Consider the following 21659-nt stretch of genomic DNA (forward strand, 5'->3'; position numbering starts at 1 on the left):
TCAGTCGTTTTTTGTTTTTATTATTAATTTTTTTGGTATTTTTTACAATTTTTTTTTTTATATATTTTTTTTAAATTATTTTTTACAGTGTTGAGCTGAAACAGAGAAAGGGACTGAGGACAGAGATTCCCTAGTCCCTTTCTATGTAACCTCAGCTGCCACAGGGGTAGGGGCGTTCAACAAGGGGAATCTGTGGCGCACAGGGTGATTAGGGTGTGCCCAGGCACACCCAGCACACCCTGTGCACACACCTATGGTATTTACCTACAAGTGTCCAGTGGCCAGGCTGGGCAAAATGGTTTTTGAATTCTTCTAATATATGTTATACTATTATGTCCTAGTCGCTATATCATGTGGTTAATAAAGCTGTTATCATTTGGTGAATTCAGTGCACTGATCACATACATTATGGTTATCTTCCCGGTAAGCTGTTAACATGTTTTTAAGAATTTGAGTATCACGCTAATAATAATGTCTTTGTTTTGATTTGGTGATATGTGTGCACGTGAAGAGCGTCCAGATCTCATTTGCTAGGGATCATTTACAACTAACACTGTGCTCATAACTATAACCAGGATATGTTCCTTGTTTTCTGGTGCAGAAGATAAGCTGGAGCAGCAGCACAGCCTGTTTACACATTTCAAGGATCCATGCAGACTCAGTCCTGGAGAAGAGAAGCCATGGGCAATAGGTGAGACATATTAGAAGGAAGACATTATTGTTTTCTACCAGTGCCACCTGCAGGCAAATCTACAAATTGCAAGTGGCCATCAAACTGGGAATTTAGGTGATCATTGGCTAGAATGGTACGATCGATTTTATTATTTAACAGGTAATGTAAAAGTAGGGTTATAGTTCATTAAAAGAAAAAAGAAGTAAAAAAAGAGCTTTGATAGAACTCTTCAGCCCACACGTATATATGTAACTAATCTTTGGCAAGCCTGTGGCTCAGTAATATACTAATAAGTACTGCTGCTCCAGGTTTGTCCACTGTTGTCCGCAATTGCTGAGAGGCATATAATCACAAAAATGTCAGATGCAATCTTCATTATTTCATGAAAATGGAGTACATTGTGATCTCATCCGCCTGTTTTACCCCATTTTATGAAATAAAGAAGAATACATCTGTCATTGCAGAGCCATCATCCCTGTTGCTCAATAATGTTCCTTCAGAAATGTTTAAGCTGAACTCCAGGTACAAAAACTTTCATTTTCATATATTCCTCAATAGCCATAAAGGATATAAATTCTATTTATGTGCATCAAATTCCTTGGAAACCCAGTTTTTACCCTGTGAAACTAGTGGTGACATCATCACTGTGCTGTAACCTGCCAGTGATCAGAGCTGTGGGAGGGACCCAGCAAGCCCACTACTCACTGCCTGCAGACATCTACGGGTGGAGGGGGCGGAGACAAGTCCAGTCACCTTGCACAAGGAGAGAAAGCAACAGTGAGCGGTCTTTACTACAGGAAGTTCTTCAAAGGTGCAAAGTTTGAAACTGGATTACTGCACAGATCTGGAAAAATACTGAAAACACACCAAGATTCAAGTAAGAATACACATGACTTGTTTATCCAAGAATCAGCTTTTAATCAGCACTGCTGTTAGCCTAAAAATATTGAAGCTATATTAAATCTTTTTTTTTTTGTAAAAAAGTGGATTAAAACCCACACACAGAGGCTCACAAGTACTGTGCTAGATTACAACCCTGCATTACCCCATGGTATACAGACAGCAGCTACATGTGTGCTTTATGTATAACTATATAAAGGATTTCTGATTGAAACTTAAAGCGGTTGTATGCCCTGACAAAAAAAAAACTGTAAGGCAAAGGCATAAGGAGCTGTTATGCACATACTAGCCCATTATGAGATTCTTACTTTTAGAACAAAGCGCCTGCACCGCCTCCCGGTCACCGCTGAGGGAGCTGACATGTTCCTTCTGCGTTTCTTCCGGGTTCGGGGGTCAGGTGCTGTGGGTGGCCGGTGACGCACGCACGGGAGTCCTCCGTTTCAGCATCAACAACCGCTGGACCTTCAGTGGCTGCATGCAAGGTGCATATCTCCTAAACCGAAAAGTTTAGGAGATATTCATTTTACCTACAGGTAAGTCTTATTATAGGCTTACTTGTAGGTAAAAATGTGAAAGGGGGGTATACAACCGCTTTAACTTCAGGCAGATATAGAATCCAGTTATGAAATAATTATTTTAAAAACTGTGTTTTTAAAAAAAAAAAGACCTGAAAGCTTAGCAGAGTTTTAGGGCCCATTCACGCTAGGTGCCTGTGTTTTTCCGCACGTGGGGGAGATGTACTAGAATTGGAGAGTGCACAATCCGGTGCAGTTGTGCATAATATCCAATCAGCTATGAACTTCAGCTTGTTAAATTAAGCTTTGACATAATAAAAAAAACCTGGAAGCTGATTGGTTTCTATGAAGAGCTGCACCAGATTTTGCACTCTCCAGTTTTAGTAAATAGACCCCCCACAGGAAACAATCGTTTTCTGTGTGTCATGTTCAGACCAGAACGCCATGTTACACTGCAATCCAGAGCAGTGCCATATTTTGCAACATAATTTTCCATCGCTCTGCTCGGTCTTGCATGCAATGGCACAGAAACACACCACACCGCACTTCTGTGCAGTTATATGAATGAAGTGTCACATTGCACACTTCAAATAAAGCTCATTAAAAAAAGGGAGCTGTATAATGCGATAAAACGCGCAACCCAGCGCCCCCTGCAGCACTGCTCTGCAGAGCAAATCGCTGTGCAGGCAGCAGCAGTTTGGGCTGCAGAAAAGTATGAACAATCCCTTAAGGTGCACTCTTGCAGGGTAGCTGCATAAAATGCTTTCTGTTCCTGACAGTATCCCCAGCAAGTCATGTTTACTAATTTACTAAAATTATTGGTATAATGAATTGACTGATAAATTGTTTTTTTTTTTTTTGTTTACAAACGTTTTTATTCATCAAAGTAAGAAAAAAAAAATACAGTCATATAACAATATTCATCATAAAATTGACATCAAACGCATATCATCAATAATAGAAATCTAGAATACTTTCAAAACATACAGAAAAAGAAGTATGAAAAAGGTATATCTAAAGGTATTGTCAGTTAAAATATAAGGACATTGAATGGCATTTAGCACTGCATTACCAATATATGTCTATGGGTTTTCCAGGCTTCCCATCTACGTTCAAATAGGTGCATTTTATCTTGTAGGGTATATCCTCTCCATTATCATAATCATATCCACCCTGTCTTGGATGGAGGGTAGGGGCACTATGGGGGTCTTCCAGTGGAGAGCAATAGCCCACAAAGTTGATATACATATAGTATGTATAAGACATTCCTCTTTGCGGAGGGATTGTCGCTCCGAGCAAACCCATTGAGATTGTGAGCTGTAGAGGAGTTCCAGCTATTGCAGAAGCAATAGCAGTTACACCTTTCCACACTGAAGATAGAAGTCCACAATCCCAAAAGATGTGTCTAAAGATGCCTGGAAGTTTACAACCCCTAAAGCATAGCCCAGATGTTCCTGGGAACATCACCTGGAGTCTGGAAGGAGTGTAATACCATCTGGTCAATACTTTATAGGCCGTTTCCCTAACCGCCAGAGACTTAGTGGCCCTACGTAGGTTTTGCAGCATGGTACCCCAATCCTCCGGAGTGAATTTTTCATTACAATCAGCCTCTCATTTACCTTGATATGGAAGTTCATCTGAAAAATATGAAGCCAACGCCATTTTATAGAGCGTTGAAATGAGGCCTTTGGCTCTGGGAGAGTCATGGCAGATCTGTTCGAAGGATGTGGGGAGGGGAGAATGGGGCGAGACTATGATGGGAGATATAAAAGTGTCTTATTTGTATAAAATGATAGTGTTCCCGAAGTGGGATTTGATGTTGTGTGGAAGGAGATTGAATGTAGCAAACGTATCTCCAAGCTGAAGAACCGTTAATGTGACCAGGGATTTGGATGTCCACCATGCAAAACTGTTGGGGTGATTAAATGCTAAGGCAAATAATGGTTCTCCTAGGAAGGAAGATCCTGGGGGCGCAGGTGAAATTAGTCCAAGTTTACTTTTATATCGGTGCCAGAGAGTGAGTAATTGGGAAACTATGGAGTTAAGGGGAGTAAGCTTGTGTGTAGATTTGGAGGGAGGGAGTATGTACAAAAAGGCAGTAAGGTCTAACGGAGATGGATTCAAATTTGACCCAGGGTACTCTCGAATCCAGGATGTTCCACTGTTCCACTGAGCTATCTGGGAAAAACAGGCAGCTAAGAAGTAAAACCAGAGATTAGGCAGACCCAAGTCGCCGGAGGACTGAGATTTATATAGAATGTGTTTGGAGAACCTGGGACATTTGTTCTGCCAGATAAATCTATTGATATCCTGCTGTAGTTTGTCAATAGAAGGTTTAGGGATCGTGATAGGGAGGGATCCGAAGAGGTATAAGAGTTTCAGTAGTAGGGTCATTTTGACTGCCATGACTCTCCCTAGGAATGATATATGATATGAACTCCAATTTTTGAGCAGACTCCAGAGTCGGGATACACATGCTGGATAGTTAGCAGGAAAAATGGATGAGAATTGTGGGGTGATGTAGATGCCAAGATACGGGATTTTGTCATTTGACCATTGGAATGGGAAGTATCCTCGGAGTGTCTCACACTGGGCAGAGGGTAAATTAATGGGAAGTGCTGTGGATTTTGATATTTTTACCGTAAGTCCAGAGATGGACGCAAATTTGTTCAAAACAGTGAATAGGTTGGGGAGGGACATTTGAGGTTGGGTCAAAAAGAGCATGACATCCTCTGCATACATACAGAGTTTAAAATGGAAAGATTCCAGGGGATATCCAGATATGTCTGGGTGTTGTTTAATGGTGATTTCAAGGGGTTCTAGTGCTAGTGCGAATAATAAAGGAGACAGGGGGCATCCCTGACGGGTGCCTCTGCCCAGTGTGAAAAAGTCCGCGTTGCATCCAGGTAATTTAATTCTCGTTTTAGTATAGCAATAGGGGGCCTGAACACCACTTAAAAATTCATCCTTAAACCCCATCTGTTTTAGGACTGAAAACAAATAAGGCCAGAGTACACTATCAAAGGCCTTATTGATGTCAGGGCTCAAGAGGAGGGTTTGTTTTTGGTGTAGAGTAGCGTCTTGAAGCACATTTAGGGTTAGGCGAATGTTGTCTGTGAGTAAGTCTATTGCGAATAAATCCTGATTGGTCGGGAGAGGTCAGAGTCTCAATAATGTTGACTAGTCTATCTGCCAGGGTGCGACTAAAAATTTTAAGGCCATTGTTAATGACCGATATTGGTCTGTAGTTCTGTGGGGGAGTGAGTGATCCTTAAGGGGTTTGGGTAGCAGGGACAAGTTGGCCAAGGTCAGTTAATTTGGGAAATAGTCTCCTTTAAGTATGTTATTGAACATAGTGGTTATAAATTAGGGTTTTTAAAGAGAGAATGCAGTGAATTTTCAGTGAGCTCTTATTCTGAGCTGGCTTGCTTTACATGTATATCTAATAAAACAATGAAAAGATTGTACATTTCCTTTAAACCTCTGACCGCGCAAAGCTTATAATCTGTCCCAAGAAAAGGGAAAATTGTTATCAAATACTTACTGTAATTTTCCTTTCCTGGCCCATCCTCACGTCAGCACACAACAGATTAACACCTCCTCCGGAGCCCCACATGACCACTTGTGTCTAGCTGAAAGAAAAGACAGCCCTCCCCCAACTAGGATGTTCGATAACTTAGCCTGCGACAGGCCACTAGGGAGGGAGTCCTGTGCTGACGTGAGGATGGGCCAGGAAAGGAAAATTACAGTAAGTATTTGATAACAATTTTCCCTTTTCCTGGCCCACCTCCCGTCAGCACACAACGGGATATACCAAAGCTGATATAGGGTGGGAGAGAACAAACGAAAAGAGACACTGACAATCAAAGAAAGCTGCTAAAGCCAGAAAGAATTGATCTCTCTTGTCCGAAACTTGCTGGTCACATATTTAGCTTTTAAGGTTGAATGAAGGCACCAGACCTTCAAGCTAGCCCTTACCTATATCTTCAAAGCAATCCTGGCATAAATGCCCCAAAGGCTGCCACCCCTCTCGTTAAATAGGCTTGCAATTGTTGCAGAAAAGCATACTTTCTGCATGCCAATCACCCTGGTAACCATACCTCCCAACTTTGAGATGGGAATGAGGGACGCCTATCAGCAGAAGTATGCAGGCATAGGACACACACCCCTGGCCACGCCCCCTTAAAAGGAGATTTTTACACCACTACTATTCCTTTATATTGGGTTTGGAATTTACAAATGCAGCAATTTAGAAACTGGATAAAAGGTCCAGTGCTGGAAAACACTTTTTGATAGATAAAAATTTATAGACATCTATATAGATCAGACCAAAATGAAGGAGGTATGAGGGATATTGTTCCAAATCAGGGACAGTCCTTCAAAATCAGGGACAGTTGGGAGCTATGCTGGTAACCCAAGAGTGGATGACTCTTGAGGGCCTGATGGCTAAATGAAAAGATTGTACACTTTCCTCTTTTGACCAAGTACACTGTTAACTCGACCGTTAACTCAACTGAAGTCTTCCTGCTGTGCACCCAGTGACTCTCTTGGAGGGACTACTTCCAAGTTTTTCTGGAAACTGGATACCACTTTAAAATTGAACTTTGGAGATAGATGTGGTATCCCTATCTCTGGTAAAAGGAACAGAAAAAAAAAACAAAGACACCAAGGGGCCCTTACAGGAAAGTGTTGCAATCTTCAGCATCCTTCTGTCTGAAGTAGTTGCTGTCAGGAGAATTAGTTTTATCGTGAGGTACTTCAATGGAAATGAAACATATTGGAGCAATGGGTGCTCTCAGATTCAAGCCCAAGTCCCACAGAGAGAACAAGGATTTCCCTCAAGGTCATGTATAGATTGTCATCTGGAAGAAGCATCTGGTCACTGGCTTTTGCATCCATCTGCAGCCTGTGAAAAGATAAAGTAGAGATCTGTACCTTACTTGGAGTTATATGCCAGACCAACCTCTAGCGCTGACTGTAAAACGTCAGGGATGTTGGCTAGAGCAGGAAACGCAGGAGAGAAAGCTTTCGCTGTTCAAACAAAACAAACCTCTTTCATATCCTCTCCTATGTATTGTTCATGGATGATTTTCTGGTCACCAAGGTCTGAACAACCTCAGATGAGAATCCCTACACCTCTAGTGTAGCCTGTTCCATAGCCAGGCTATTAAAAGTAGTCTCATTGGATTGGGTGCTGTTACTGACCTTGCCATGAAAGATTTAATTCAACCAGAGACAAAGATCAGACAGAAAATTCCATGGTACTGTGAACATGTCTTGTATGATGGAGTCTTTGCATTGGTATCCTGTTGCAAATATCAAAAGCTGTATGTTCAGTGAAGTCTCCCTGAGAACTACTGCCGGAATGCCCCATAGGGCCAATATTGGTATGAGGCACTTGTAGAAAAAAATATTCTACCGAACCAATAATTAGATCTTGATTCCCTGGCAAGAAGGCAACCTTAACTAAGTGGTTCTTATTTGCAAGATGTAACAAGAAAAGACTTTTGGTGTCCTCTTGTCGGGCAATGTAGGCTACTACAGTCTTGTTGTCAACCTTACTCAGCCACCTCGAAGATCCTGAAAGGCTTGCAATGCTAGAAAAGACTTCCTTCCGTTCAAGATACCTAGGGAGTCTGCATTTTAAAAGCGTTCCAATGTCCTTGCACATCTCCTGGGCTGAGCGGCATGCCTCCGAAAGAACAATAGTACCGATGTTAAGAATTCCAGTTCTTGTTGAATTTGTATAGGCACAAAGATTTTCTGATCCATAGACAACTCAGCTCATAGGTTAAAGAAGGCAACTTGAAAACGCCTTCATGTGCCACCTGGCCCAAGGTATCACCACTGCCAACAAGATCTTCAAAAAGATTCCTAGGGCTGTGCCAATTCTGTCAAAGGCAGACACCTGAACTGGAAGTGACATCTGGCCACCGCAAATCTCACACGCCCCTGATGCTCGGCATTAATTGGTACATAGAAGTACGAGTCGGCCGGTCGATTGATACCAACTGGTCCTCCTGCTGAACTGTCCCTGTGACTGTATGCATGGACTCCATCTTAAACCTCTTAGTGTATATGAACACATTTGATTCCTTCAAACTGAAACAGGACAGAAGGCTCCTGCCTTAAGTACTAGAAAAACTGGGGAGAAAGGCCCACAGATGATTCTATGTTTCCGGCGTCACTGGCATGATGGCCTTGTAGCAGTATGAAAATCTTGCAAACATTTTTCTCTGAGATCTGTTGAACATAAATTAAATGGATTAAGTGGTCAACTTTGGAATTCTCCATTGTACTCCCACCTGTCCTCTGGACCCTCCAGAAGGAGGCTGCAACTATCAATTTCACTCAGGCCCCCTGGTTCCAACTGGAAGACACTGGTTGGACACACCTTCAGACTTTCCAGCCATCTTAGCAGCTTGCTCTGGACTTGATTTCATGTCTAAAGTAACTCTGAGACACCTCCACTGTGATCTGTTAACTCTGCAGTCTGTCCCATAAGGTTTGGCTTCTTGCACCTTCTGAAGTTCAGTAGGCTTGAGTGAAGGATAGCGGCTTCCTCTTACTAGTCTGTGGCCTCCGTCCAGACTTTTCCTCCTGTCATTCGCTTAATTGCATTGTTCAGTGTTTGGCCAAACAATAACCTCCCATTATTGGAAATGTCAGAGGCTTGTGTAGAAGTTCCGCCTGCTCTCCAGTGGCATAAACATAATGCTCTCATAGCAGTGACTGAGTGTGCCAGCGCTTGTACTAGGTCTACCAAAAGCATCAACCAAAAGTCAGTTGCTAGATTTAACTCTTTCTGGAATCTATGCCAAATCTCGTAGTTTCCTGTGTTGAATTCAATACCCTTTCTGAAGTTTATATAGCTAATTTAACTCTGTTGCTGATTGGCAGGCAAAATCTGTCACTGTATAGATTCTGTGCAAGTCTGATGGCCAGACTGCCACAATTACTATGTTCCAGATGTGTTTCTGCATGAGTGTTTTTGATGCATTCTCAATGCGTTTTGCTACTTTCCATACAGAAACAATGCAACATTCTACTTTTGTTGACTGCACTAGAATGCGCTGTACTGGTGTGAACTAAGTAATTGGAATCAAACTTAGACACTGTCCATGCGTTCTTGATACAGACTAAAAACGCACTGGACTGCATCTGGCGTGAACAAGTCCATTTTCTCATCCATAGGATCTCTGAAGACAACCGAGTTATAAAAAGGCAAAGACACTTGCTGTCCCAGACACTAGAGGGCAGCATCCACCCCTAGAAGTGCAGGGCATAAACATACATCAGCCACCCTATCTGGATAAAGTTGAGAGAACCTGTTACTGTAAATTGGTCCTCTGACGAGGTCTCGGTCATCCTTCATCAACAAGCGATTTACGCTCTGCTATTATGGGAAAAGACCATCTTCCATCATGAGCGACTTATGCTCTATCATTATGGGTGTTGCTTGTGGCGTGGATATTTGCAGCATACTTTCTGCTATAGCCGCCTTAATAGGCCTTATAATTTTGCATAACCACATGCTTGTGAGGTAACCTTTGCAATTTCATTGCTCTGCCACTGCAGACTGCATGCAGGCCCCAAAATGCACCCTGATCTTGGCAAGGCATCTTCTATCATGCTGGTATAAACGCATGTGCCAATCTCCTGGATCCTGTAATATTTGCATATTTTCCTTGGGCACTCTTTTAAGAACCATGTCCCACGTCGCCCCCTCCTACCTTTGCTAATCTTCTGTGCCACTAACAGGTGTGGCAAGCTCATATTTGCACAAAAATATATGGAGAAAAGCATCTTACCTCTCATCAAAAAACATGGATCCCTGTCTCTTTAAGACCCATCTGCCTTCATCCACTCACTTTAAAGCAACAGCAGGTGAGCTTCAGGCAGCATTTCCAAAGGCAGACAGCAGACACAATTAGAGTCTGAGACAAAAACCAGTCAGACTGTCAAACCTACAGAAGTACACAGCATAGCAGGGGAGCCAGGGCAGCACATCCAGAGACAGACAGGAGACTCAGCCAGAATCTGAGGTAAGTCCTTTACCTGGCAGGACTGCAGAGAGAGAGAGGGAGAGAAGCCCTCCCAACTGCAGACCTCCAAAATCAGTTACACCATTGCATGGTGTCTGGCGGTTCCCATCCTGTGCTGCCCATCTCCCTGCCCCCTGTGACACCATTCACAGCCACTCTCAGACTGACAATAAAGCCAGGAGTGCAGTACAGTGCGCTGCATATAAAAAGGAAAAACAAAACAAAGGGAAAGGCAATGATGACATTGCAGAGCTCATATAATACCACACCTGTACAATATCAATGCTGTTTAAGCATTATTTTGCCCACGGCCTTGGCACAAGGCACCTCGGTTTTTAGAAAGATTTACTTTCAGCTTTCTGGGTCTTCCAACTCCATGAGAGGCTGAACATGGAGGGGTAGGTTCGGCGGGGGGGATGCAGCAAACCAATGACTTATCAACAGGTGGCCTGGAGCAGACCAAAAAAGAAGAACATCCTAGTTGGGGGAGGGGCTGTCTTTATATTCAGCTAGATACAGGTGGTCATGTGGGGCTCTGAATGAGGTGTTAACCCATTGTGCGCTGACGGGAGGTGGGCCAGGAAAAGTGGGCTTTAATGCCCAGCCGCCTCACATTTGTGTCCATGGTGGCCTGAGGTTGTGTGCTGAAAGTGTGCTTACATCTCACTGACCAGGCTGTACCAAGAGCTCTTTGTCATTGCTTCTGACGGGAGCCATTGTGATCATGTAACCATTGTTAGAGCCAATAACAGTGGTCACATAATATAGAAGCTGTGTCACGTATTAAAGCACACTTAAAGCGCCACACCATTAAGAGGTTAAAAATAACAGTATATTATTAATTGGTATGGGCTCATACATCTATATATTCCCTTTTAGGAAACCCATGTACACCGTATCTATTGGAGTAAATGTGTCTTTAAAAGCACAATCTTGGCATTCCTTCCATGTCCGGTGATGTCTGAATGGCGGGGGATTTTTGTTTAGCCACTTTTTGAGCTTGGCTGTCTGGAAATTTGAAGTGCCATTAAGTATGCAGTGATTATAGAGCGGGTTACAGCTAACCGGCTGTGAGCACCAGACAAACACAATAGCGTCAGATTACATTCAATTGCTTTAATGTTTGTGTATGCTTTTCAGGAACGCTTCTAGACCCAGAAGGCCTGTATGACGAGGAGGTGTGCACCCCGGACAATCTGCAGAAGTGAGTGACTTTCATATAATCGTAAAGAGGCAATGTCATGGTTGTATAGATGAGTGTGTTGGTGAGTGTGTGTATTAAAAGTGAGTAGCTATGGGGGGGGCTCTCGTAGTCTCAAACATGCCTTAAGATGCACTAACCCTTTAGCCATCTCCCAATCAAATCCTTTATTTAAAGCTGAGCTCCAGGCATGACCCAATTTCACCCCTAAACCTCCCTATCCACCTCTACATCGTGAAATAGAAAATAAGTTGCGCTAAGAAATAAGCAATCGCACAAAAAGTGACATATACTAAGGATAACAGATATTGAAATGATGATCATTCAAATACAAGTCTATATACACAGTTAAAATCAGCAAAGTCCTCCAGGGTTGTGTATTGTCCATCACCATTCACTGAGGTTAAAATGGAGAGAGGAAGACGGGACTCAGTCTGACAGGATAAACTCTATAAGTAGGGACCCTTACCAGAGCTGGTGGACCCCCTTAAGAGCAGAGTCAAACACACAAGCAGATAGAGCCCTCTGCGCGGACAGGGATGTCTTCGGATACCTCCGAACCCTCTGCGTCTTCAGTGTTGAACAACGAATGCTTCCGCAATATGCGGAAAGAGCCCGGCAGGTAAACGCTCCGATCTGTGAAGAGAAACACTCGGGCCCGGAGCCACGAGTGCAATAAACGAAGGGACTTCAATCCTGTAGTAATATTGAGAAAGGTGAGCCTTTAATACTAAAAAACGAACGGTGACGTCCGAAAAATTACATGTATAGAAATATAAAAGCCGGCTAGTTAAAAACAAACGAACGCCCGTGTTCCGGAGTCACATGTGGCGTGGTGGCGTCAGCACAAAGCACCGCCTTCCATGTTTCGTAATACCTTACGTCTTCCTGGGGCACGGGCGATGTGCTGATCCATCACTTAAATAACAAAACAACTACACCCAAGCCTCACTTTCGTCTTGGGCGCCATGTTGTGACTCTCACATCTGATGCAACGCAAACAGGAGCCAGACCTCGATCCGAAGTTCATAACGAACGCATATTAATACAAACTTAAGAGGTAGATAGGTACAGTAAAAAAAGAGAATAAAAAATGCACAAAGCTGGTCAAGACTAAAAATGCGATTTAATTGCATATGGGCATATAAAGCACTATTTTAGTGCAACTTGAATATTATTATAAATAAGGAAAGGGACTAAGAAAAGACCAGAAACAATGAAAGAAAGAAAAATATCAATGAGCTTCGCATCGAGGTCAAGCCCTCTCCCAGGTAGATACAATGATATAAACATCTGGTATCAATATTACAAGCATGAACAACGCCAACATTTTACAACATTAATACTCTCAGAAAAAACACTATTTCTCAAGAATTGTCAATAAAAGCATTAATCTCTATATCTACATTGAGGCCTAAGGGCCTGAGACATCTAACTTTATAGATCCAGCTCATTTCTAGCTTAAAAATCGCATGCCTCTTTGGCCCACCTCTCCAGGGTAATCTCAACTTATCTATCCCTATCATTGAAGTTGCCTTGGGATTTTGTTGATGCACCTCTAGATAGTGTCTGGACACAGGATGGCCTTTGAAACCTCTCCTAATGTTCCCCATGTGTTCACTTAACCTGACCTGTAGTGGGCGTACAGTCCAGCCCACATACTGAAGCCCACATGGGCAGGTCAGCAGAAAAACGACACAGGTAGTAGAACATGTTATGAATGGTTTAATAGCAAAAGTCTGATTAGTACTTGCAGAGGTAAATTGTAAAGTTTTCTTGTCTCTAATAGCGTTATTCAGGCAAACTGCACATTTATTACATCTATAAAAGCCTGCTAAATTTTGAAAAAACATTGGCTTATTAATAGGCAGATCACAGACACTAGGTGCTATGAATTGGTTTATTGAGGGAGCCCCCCTAAACACCACTTGTGGCTTCTCAGGGAGAGCGGGACCTAACATGTAGTCATTTTTTACTATATAAGATAGTATAGTGCAGGGCTATTGCAATGAAAAGAACAGTGAAGTTATCCCAATGGGAAATTGGGGTATATATAAGTGCAAATACAGTAAAATTATTAAACCACAATATTGTTGAAGTGTAGATCAACAGTTATAGTGTATATAAAGTGCATATAGTCCATGTATGACATCAAAATGGTGACTATAAATGAGTGTGAACTGGTTGTTTGTAGATAATCCACCACCGTAAGGAAAGAGGCTTACCAGACAGTATGAACCCAACAAGGCGTATGCCTGATGAGTCAACCAAGCTTTTGGTGTAACACACCCAAGGAGGTACAGCAACCACGACTTCCAATCTAGACCGAATCGGATGTGGTTCTGTGACCCTTATGACATCAGTGAGTGTCCACCATATGAATAGCAACCGTAATTCGTGAGCAGTTCCTCTCAGTGTGACATATAGCAAAAGGAGAAAAAATTGGGCCACATAGTGTGATTCCATTTAGATGTAAAACATTTATTAAAAATGCTAAAATGGTCACTCACATTTGAGAAGGTATTAAATGCATGGATAAAATCAAAGCAACGCAGTGGCATCAGCAGAGCCGTCCCGACATTTCGTCCTAATAAGGCATCCTCTGGGGAGGAGGATGGTCCCCAGAGAATGCCTTATTAGGACGAAACGTCGGGACGGGCTCTGCTGATGCCACTGCGTTGCTTTGGGGAGGGGGATGGTCCCCAGAGGATGCCTTATTAGGATGAAACATCGGAACGGGCTCTGCTGATGCCACTGCATTGCTGTGATTTTATCCATGCATTTAATTTCTTCTCAAATGTGAGCATTTTAGCATTTTTAATAAATGTTTTACATCTAAACGGAATCACACTATGTGGCCCAATTTTTTCTCCTTTTGCATTATGTCACACTGAGAGGAACTGCTCACAAATTACAGTTGCTATTCATATGGTGGACACTCACTGATGTCATAATCGTCACGGAACCACATCCGATTCGGTCTAGATTGGAAGCCGTGGTTGCTGTACCTCCTTGGGTGTATTACACCAAAAGCTTGGTTGACTCATCAGGCATACGCCTTGTTGGGTTCAAACTGTCTGGTAAGCCTCTTTCCTTACGGTGGTGGATTATCTACAGACAACCAGTTCACACTCATTTATAGTCACCATTTTGATGTCATACATGGACTATATGCACTTTATATACACTATAACTGTTGATCTACACTTCAACAATATTGTGGTTTAATAATTTTACTGTATTTGCACTTATATATACCCCAATTTCCCATTGGGATAACTTCACTGTTCTTTTCATTGCAATAGCGCTGCACTATACTATCTTATTTGGTTTACTTTTCCACAGACTATCTGATGTGCTGGCAGCTACTATTTTTTGTTTAAGACAGCGCGGTTTCTTTCACATTATTTTTAATATACACACCATTTTTTACTATATGCCAGTGTTTACGTATAAGTTTTTTGATAGAAAAATGCTGTTGGGAATACCCAGTGATAAAAGGGCATGAAAAATTATTTGAATTCTGTGTCAATACTGTAGGTTTTTCTACCAATAGAAGGTCACGGTCCATCATCCGTACTTCTGTAAATTTGGTATCAAGTATAGAGGTGTCATAGCCCTTATCAAACAATCTATCTGTGAGGACTTTAGATTGTGCATCAAAGTCCTCAATAAGGGTACAATTCCGTCTCATGCGAATAAATTGGCTCTTGGGAACCGAATTTAGCCATGAGCTGTGATGACAACTGTCCCACGGTATAAAAGAATTACGGTCAGTGGTTTTGAAGTTAGTAGACGTCACCAGTGTATTACCTTCACTCCGGATAGTCAAATCTAGAAAATTAATAGTACTTTGACTAGCTACATATTTCAATTCTATGCCTCTATCGTTATTGTTTAGACCAGCCATAAACGTCTGTAGGGGTTCAAGGGTGCCATCCCATAGGAGGAGGACGTCATCGATATATCTGCCCCTGAAAATCAATTCTGGTCTTCTATTGGTATAGCTGACATCCTCCTCCCATTTCCCCATAAAAAGGTTGGCCAGACTGGGGGCAAACTTTGCCCCCCTGGCCACACCCTTTCTTTGAAGGTAATACTTATTACCATGCCAGAAGAAGTTGTGCGTCGTGGCATACTCAAGGAGTCCTCTACATCGTGTCTAAGCACGTATTGTTTCCTTTACCTTGTTCTTGTACCAAGAAACAGCTTTTATTATTTCTGGTAACTGGGAGGAGGGATCAGCTTGGTGCCCTAGGTCAGTTTCAATTGATGTAGGAATACCACCCAGAACTACATCTCCCAAGAACCATTTCCCCACACACAGTATTTGGACAGGTTCTTGGGAGTCAAGGCAGCAGCTTTGCTTTCCGGTGAAAGAATATAATGTTCGCATATAGAGATGGACAAAGATTTTCCAGGTTTAGGCAGAATAGTGTAGTCCAGAAGCTGACAATGCTGCTGGGGATTTCAGGGCAGGAGGGGCAATGTTGTCAGCCCACAACAGGAATTTACAAACTCATTGGATTTCTGGCAGGGTTAACAGGGATTTTTCTGTACTTGCAGCTTTTTTAACTTGTAAATCATAGAAACATGTTCATGCATTGCAGAGATGTTATGCAAATGTTTTGGGGTTGGGAAGGTGGGTGCTTTTGTAGTAAACCATATTATCTAGGACAATAGCTGCCAGATGACCCTGATTAGAAGGGACAGTCCCAGGACATGACATTTTCTCTCCTGAAGAATCTTTGTACTTGCACATTTTTTTTTATTTTGTCTTAAAGCTTTATTAAAAAAAATATACTGAACCAGAAATGTTGCCCCCAGAAATCTCCCTCCCTGTTTTTCAAATTTAACCATCCTAAGAGCCAAATGCCTTTTTTTTCCAGCAAGTTGGTCTATTTCTTTCACCTCCGAATTCTCCATGGCATTTTACATTAGTATTTTTAAGCCTGTAAGTTGAAATGTAAATGGATCCTATAAACCAGACATCTGTAAATGGCTAACCGTGGTACGGATCCGGACCAAGTGACGGTCCCATCCAGACCCCAGAGGTTGTGACACTTAGGAGCCTAGTCTCTCTTTTGTCTGGCCACCCTGTAGATCTCTCTGTCTGTTCATCCCCCCAGCTGCAGCTGCTGTCATTCTCACAACAGGGTGGAGGGCAGGATGCAGGGCAGTTCTGGATAGAGGCTGGGGACACTGTTGTGAAGGGGAGATGTTATGTGAAGTGGGGCTTGGGACACTGGTGTTAAGGTGAAGGGGAGCTGAGGACAATGCTGTGAAGGGGGACAATGACATATAGGAGGGACTTTGATGTGATGGGGGTGAGGCCTGTGATGTCATATATAAGTGCTATCTGTGGTCATCTAATACACTGCTATACATGGCAGTTTCAGATAGAAAAGACACAACAGCAGACTGTAAAATAATGGCTGAGTAATCAATGAGAAATAATTTTGTATTTCCATGAATATACCACACAGGTGAATGTTTAAGTCTGTCTAGGTAACCACACATCTTTTTGTTAAAACTCTTATAATTAATAGCAAGTCTTACCCCCCCCATACTTTCACTGGAGTGGAATTCGGATCCAAGCTGACATGAATGACGTTCCGCACTACATCCTTAATCTCCTCCATGGTAGCCAGACATTGCCCTGGTAGTACATCAATAGTCTCGCCTTGTTAAGATGACATTTTATAAATCTGCTGTCTCCTCCGCAATGCTCATTCCATTTTTGCAGACGAAGGTGGCTATAGGAAGAAATTGTTACAGCATGGAATATATGAGGGGAAAATGCATGAATTAGCATCTTCACTGACAGAGGAGAGGGTTGTAAGTTAACACCTGTGGGTAACATCACAGGCCACCAGAACTGCTAATGTATAACATCTTTAGTATTTAACTGTGTATCTTCATATCTGATAAAATGATCTGTTATTTGTATGTAGCCTTTACAACCTTGGGGGCATACTAAATTTGTCTGCCTTCCAGGGTCCTGGAAAACGAGGAGGGTCGGAAGGAATATCTGGTATATCCCACCAGCAAGAACCACTGCCCCAACCAGAAGGGAAGGAAGGTTCCATTGAAGGGTAGCGGGCGAAGGATTGATTATATGTTATTTTCTGAAGAGGGACTCAATATGGAGTGGAAAATGGTTAGTGATCTAATATCACTCATGGCTATATACATTCATTAATTCGTTTTTATACAGCTTGTTTGGTCCAGATACGGTTTACATTGTTTTTCTAGAACACATGGACAGTGCATAGATAACAAGATATAATTGGGTGGTAAAGAGGTGTTTACCTCTGTAGGAACCAAATCATTAACTGTGCTTATAGGAGAATTGTTGGCTTTCAGTATTTTAATGTATATGTGTTGTTGGTTTTAAGTAAGACGTACCCTCACCTCTTGCTCTGGTGACAACTCTTTGTATTTTCTGTCATATTCTGACCTAATAACAACAGTCACCAGGACAAACGGAGATGCCAAATTTCCCAAATCGGGACATAAATTTCAATAAAAAGCTGGTCTGGGTTTTAAACCTCACCTGCCAAAGAAAAAAAGAATTTATATACACTTTAAGTGTCTGGAAGGGGTAGAAATGTCCTGTGTCAAAAACCTGTAAGGCAGAATGATGGTGCTATGTGACTCAGTCTCCAAATGACCCATAAATAAGCTGTTTTCTATGGGTTACTATATTAAAATAAATTATCCTTAAGTATAGATCATTTGAAATTCATCATACAACATTGTATATACAAATTTCTATAATCCAAGTGTTTTGTGAGCAGAATAGACATGAAAATATTGTTCTTCAGATTTCCCTGTGCTGTTCCCCTTTTTCTCTGCCCTCCACATATGAGCCGAGCAGGTTAAAGTTCCTGTTCTGTACATACAGGGGTCCTATTATATATAGATCACTTATAGCAATCAGTAAAACTTGAAAACTTAAGAGGTTAGGAGCAAAAACGGATTAAGGCAGAATGAGGTCCTAAGTGATGTGGTGGCTTTGGCTCCCTCTTCTCCCTTCAATCAGAGAAAGCAATGTATTCTAGCAATGAATACAAAACTTCCTCTGATTGGCTGAGCATCAGCCCACCTTTCTGACTCAGCCAATCACAGGAAGCTTTGTATTCCATGCTAGAATGCATTGCTTTCTCTGATTGGCTGAGCACCACATTGTGTTGCAGTTATGAGACAAGAAGTCTTGGCTTGAACCCAGAACACAGTGCGGTATGCTGTATGGAGCCCAGTGGTGGCTGGTGCTCAAAATTTTTGGAGGGGCCCAAACAAACTAAAAAATTCTGAAAAAACCCCCATCAATTGCAGCCTCGCTGTACCATCAATCGCAGCCACTGTGCCATCAAACGCAGCCACTGTGCCCATCAATTGCCGCCACTGTGCCCATCAAACGCAGTCACTGTGCCCATCAAACGCAGCCACTGTGCACATCAATTGCCACCCCTGTGCCATCAAACGCAGCCACTGTGCCCATTAAACGCAGCCACTGTGCCCATCAATTGCCGCCACTGTACCATTGATTGCTGCCACTGTGCCATCAAACGCAGCCACTGTGCCCATCAATTGCCGCCACTGTGCCATCAAATGCTGCCACTGTGCCCAATCAAATACAGCTACTGTGCCCATCTTATGCAGCCACCGTGCCCATCTTACGCAGCCACTCTGCCCCATCAAATGCAGCCACTGTGCAGCATCGAATGCAGCCACTGTACCCATCATATGCAGCTTCACTATGCCCCATCATATGCAGCCTCACTGTGCCCCATCATATGCAGCCTCACTGTGCCCCATCATATGCAGCCTCACTGTACCCCATCAAATGCAGCCTCACTGTGTCCCATCATATGCAGCCTCACTACGTCCCATCACATGCAGCCTCATTGCGCCCCATCATATGCAGCCTCACTGTGCCCCATCATATACAGCCTCACTGTGCCCCATCATATGCAGCCTCACTGTGCCCCATCAAATGCAGCCTCACTTTGCCCTATCAAATGCAGCCTCACTTACCTTACAGGCAGCTCTGCTCGGGCCGTGCGTTCCACGGAGCTGCCAACGTCTCTTCCGGTTTCCCTGTGGAACAGGGAAAACGGAAGTAACCTCTTAACTAGAAGAACCAAGCTCCCACCCGTAGTAATCCTACGGGCAGAAGCTGCTCCACGTTTTAGATTGTGCCGCAAAGCAGGTCAAAAGCCTGCAAGTGAAGAGCCTTGTCTGCAATCTCGTGATTGCATTGACGTGGCGCTTCCCATAGTGCACTGTGTCCGGCGCCCGAACACAGTGCACTTAAAGAACATTTTTTTTCTATATTTTTTTTTAAAGGGGTCTTTTAAAAAAATTGTATTTATTTTCTTTTTGTGACTGCTGGGTCCCCCCACCCAGTAATAAATAAATACAATTTGCGCCCCCTATGGATGGGCCGCCACTGATGGAGCCTCTGATACATACAGTATATATTGCACATCCAGTGGCCTCACATGTTAGTGAGGGAGATAGTTTGTTTGGGCCAGCTTGGCCCAAACAAACTATGTAAAATGTAGCAAAAGCTGGAGTTCAGCTTTAAGAATGGTGCCATATTTATACTTTAACAGTTGAAAAATGTGAGAAAGGGGGGCGCATGCGCGGAGTCTTCCGCCTAGAGCTCCGCTCCAAGGAGAGGCACAAAGCCGCACAAGCCATTAGCCAGGCCACACTACACTCCACAGCTGCCCCATTCAGCCTCCAACAGGGCCCAGTCATAGCGGACATGGTCACTGGAGGGTCCCGCAACAACAAGACCAAGTCCAGAAACATCCGAGAGGCCCTGGCTTGGGCTGCAGCTAAGATGGCACCGCGACAGCTCCACACGCTGCTTCCCCACAGCCACCCAGACTGAAGCCACCTACCAGCAGAGGAGAGGGTGAGTCAGATGCGGACTTCTCTGACACTCCACATTCCTACCCAGGACAGCCAAACATGCTGAAGCAATTTGAGCAAATGCTACAGCGTGCCCTGAAGCAAACCTTAGACCAGATTACAGAACGCCTCTCCAGAGAAATCAGGGAACTTGGCCAACGTACCTCTGACCTGGAGCAGAGGGTAGATGATCTAGAAATCCTCTTTAGCAATCCTCTTTAGCAATCATACTGACAGATAGATAGAAGCTGTGCTTGAGAAAAACCAATCACTCTAAACCCAGCTAGAAGATTATGAGAACAGGGCTAGACGCTCCAATATAAGGATCCGTGGGATCCCTGAGACTGTGCTAGATCTCAAATCCACAGTCAGTGCCCTATTCCAGGAACTAGTCCCATCCATTCCTTTTGAACACCTTGAAATGATTAGGGTGCATAGAGCCCTAGCACCACGCAAGCCGTAAGGGCCTCCATGCGAGAGTCACCAAAATGCATTTCTACTGCACGAAGGAACAACTCATCCAAGCTGCACGTCAATGAGAGCCTCTCATTTCAAGGCCATGACTACCAGTTATTCGCTGAACTCTCCCAGATGACCATCGTCAAGCGAAGAGCACTCACGCCTCAATTGCAAATCCTGCAGCAACATCATATCGCCTACACCTGGGGATTTCCCTTCTCCCTTCGATTCACCTATCAAGGCCGTAAACATTCCTGCAAGACATCAGAGGATCTTCACTCCCTCCTACAAGATCTACATCTGGCCCCACCTCCATCACCTTCGGTCTCTGAAAGCCAGCAACGTCGCTCAGGCTCTCAATCTCCGCAGAAGTACTCCACATTCAATCAAGCGTGGGAGATTCATCTCACCATCCCAAGCCCTACTGGACACTATGGACTGATGGTAACCCCCAGCTAAATCTTCCATTTACCCATCAGGGTTCGGTTGCACCCCCTATGGGGTCCACCCTGTCTCAGATACCCCCCCCCCCCGTTAGGCATTTGACTGCCTGTTGCTGGGTATTTGAGACACCCTCCTGCAGGCAGACTACTCTGCTATGTTTACTTGTTTATATGCACTTGTTTTCCTGACAAAACCTACCGCTGGGTCTTAGAATTCATCTATGTTAGGTCTGTTCTTTATACATATTCCCTGATCTGTTTCTAAGTTATCACGGCACCCATGATCTCTCAGAGAACCTTACCCCAACCCCCGGTCTCCTCCAGACCTCACCCAGGTGACCTTGGATCTAACCATCTCCCCCTCCCACCCCTGCTCCCTCCACCATTTGATATATCTCTGAGAACTCATGGCCCCCCTGACTCATGGGTCACTTTTTGTTGTGCTCCAGGGATTTGAAATACCACACCCCTGATGACTCAACTCTAAGTACCCGCAAA

The 21659-nt window shown here is 43.4% G+C and overlaps 1 protein-coding gene across 2 annotated transcripts in view; it reads left to right on the forward strand.

Moving 5' to 3' along the window:
• SMPD3 (sphingomyelin phosphodiesterase 3) overlaps positions 1 to 21659 on the forward strand; it is a 319999-nt gene that overhangs the window by 292251 nt on the left and 6089 nt on the right. For both annotated transcript variants that reach the window (XM_073605458.1, XM_073605459.1), the window contains 3 exons: positions 602 to 691; positions 11274 to 11337; positions 17332 to 17494. In XM_073605458.1, the coding sequence (XP_073461559.1) occupies positions 602 to 691; positions 11274 to 11337; positions 17332 to 17494 (317 nt within the window). The remainder of the gene's footprint in view (positions 1 to 601; positions 692 to 11273; positions 11338 to 17331; positions 17495 to 21659) is intronic.

The sequence above is a fragment of the Aquarana catesbeiana genome, linkage group LG11, assembly GCF_042186555.1.
Source record: "Aquarana catesbeiana isolate 2022-GZ linkage group LG11, ASM4218655v1, whole genome shotgun sequence".
Classification (NCBI taxonomy): Eukaryota; Metazoa; Chordata; class Amphibia; order Anura; family Ranidae; genus Aquarana; species Aquarana catesbeiana.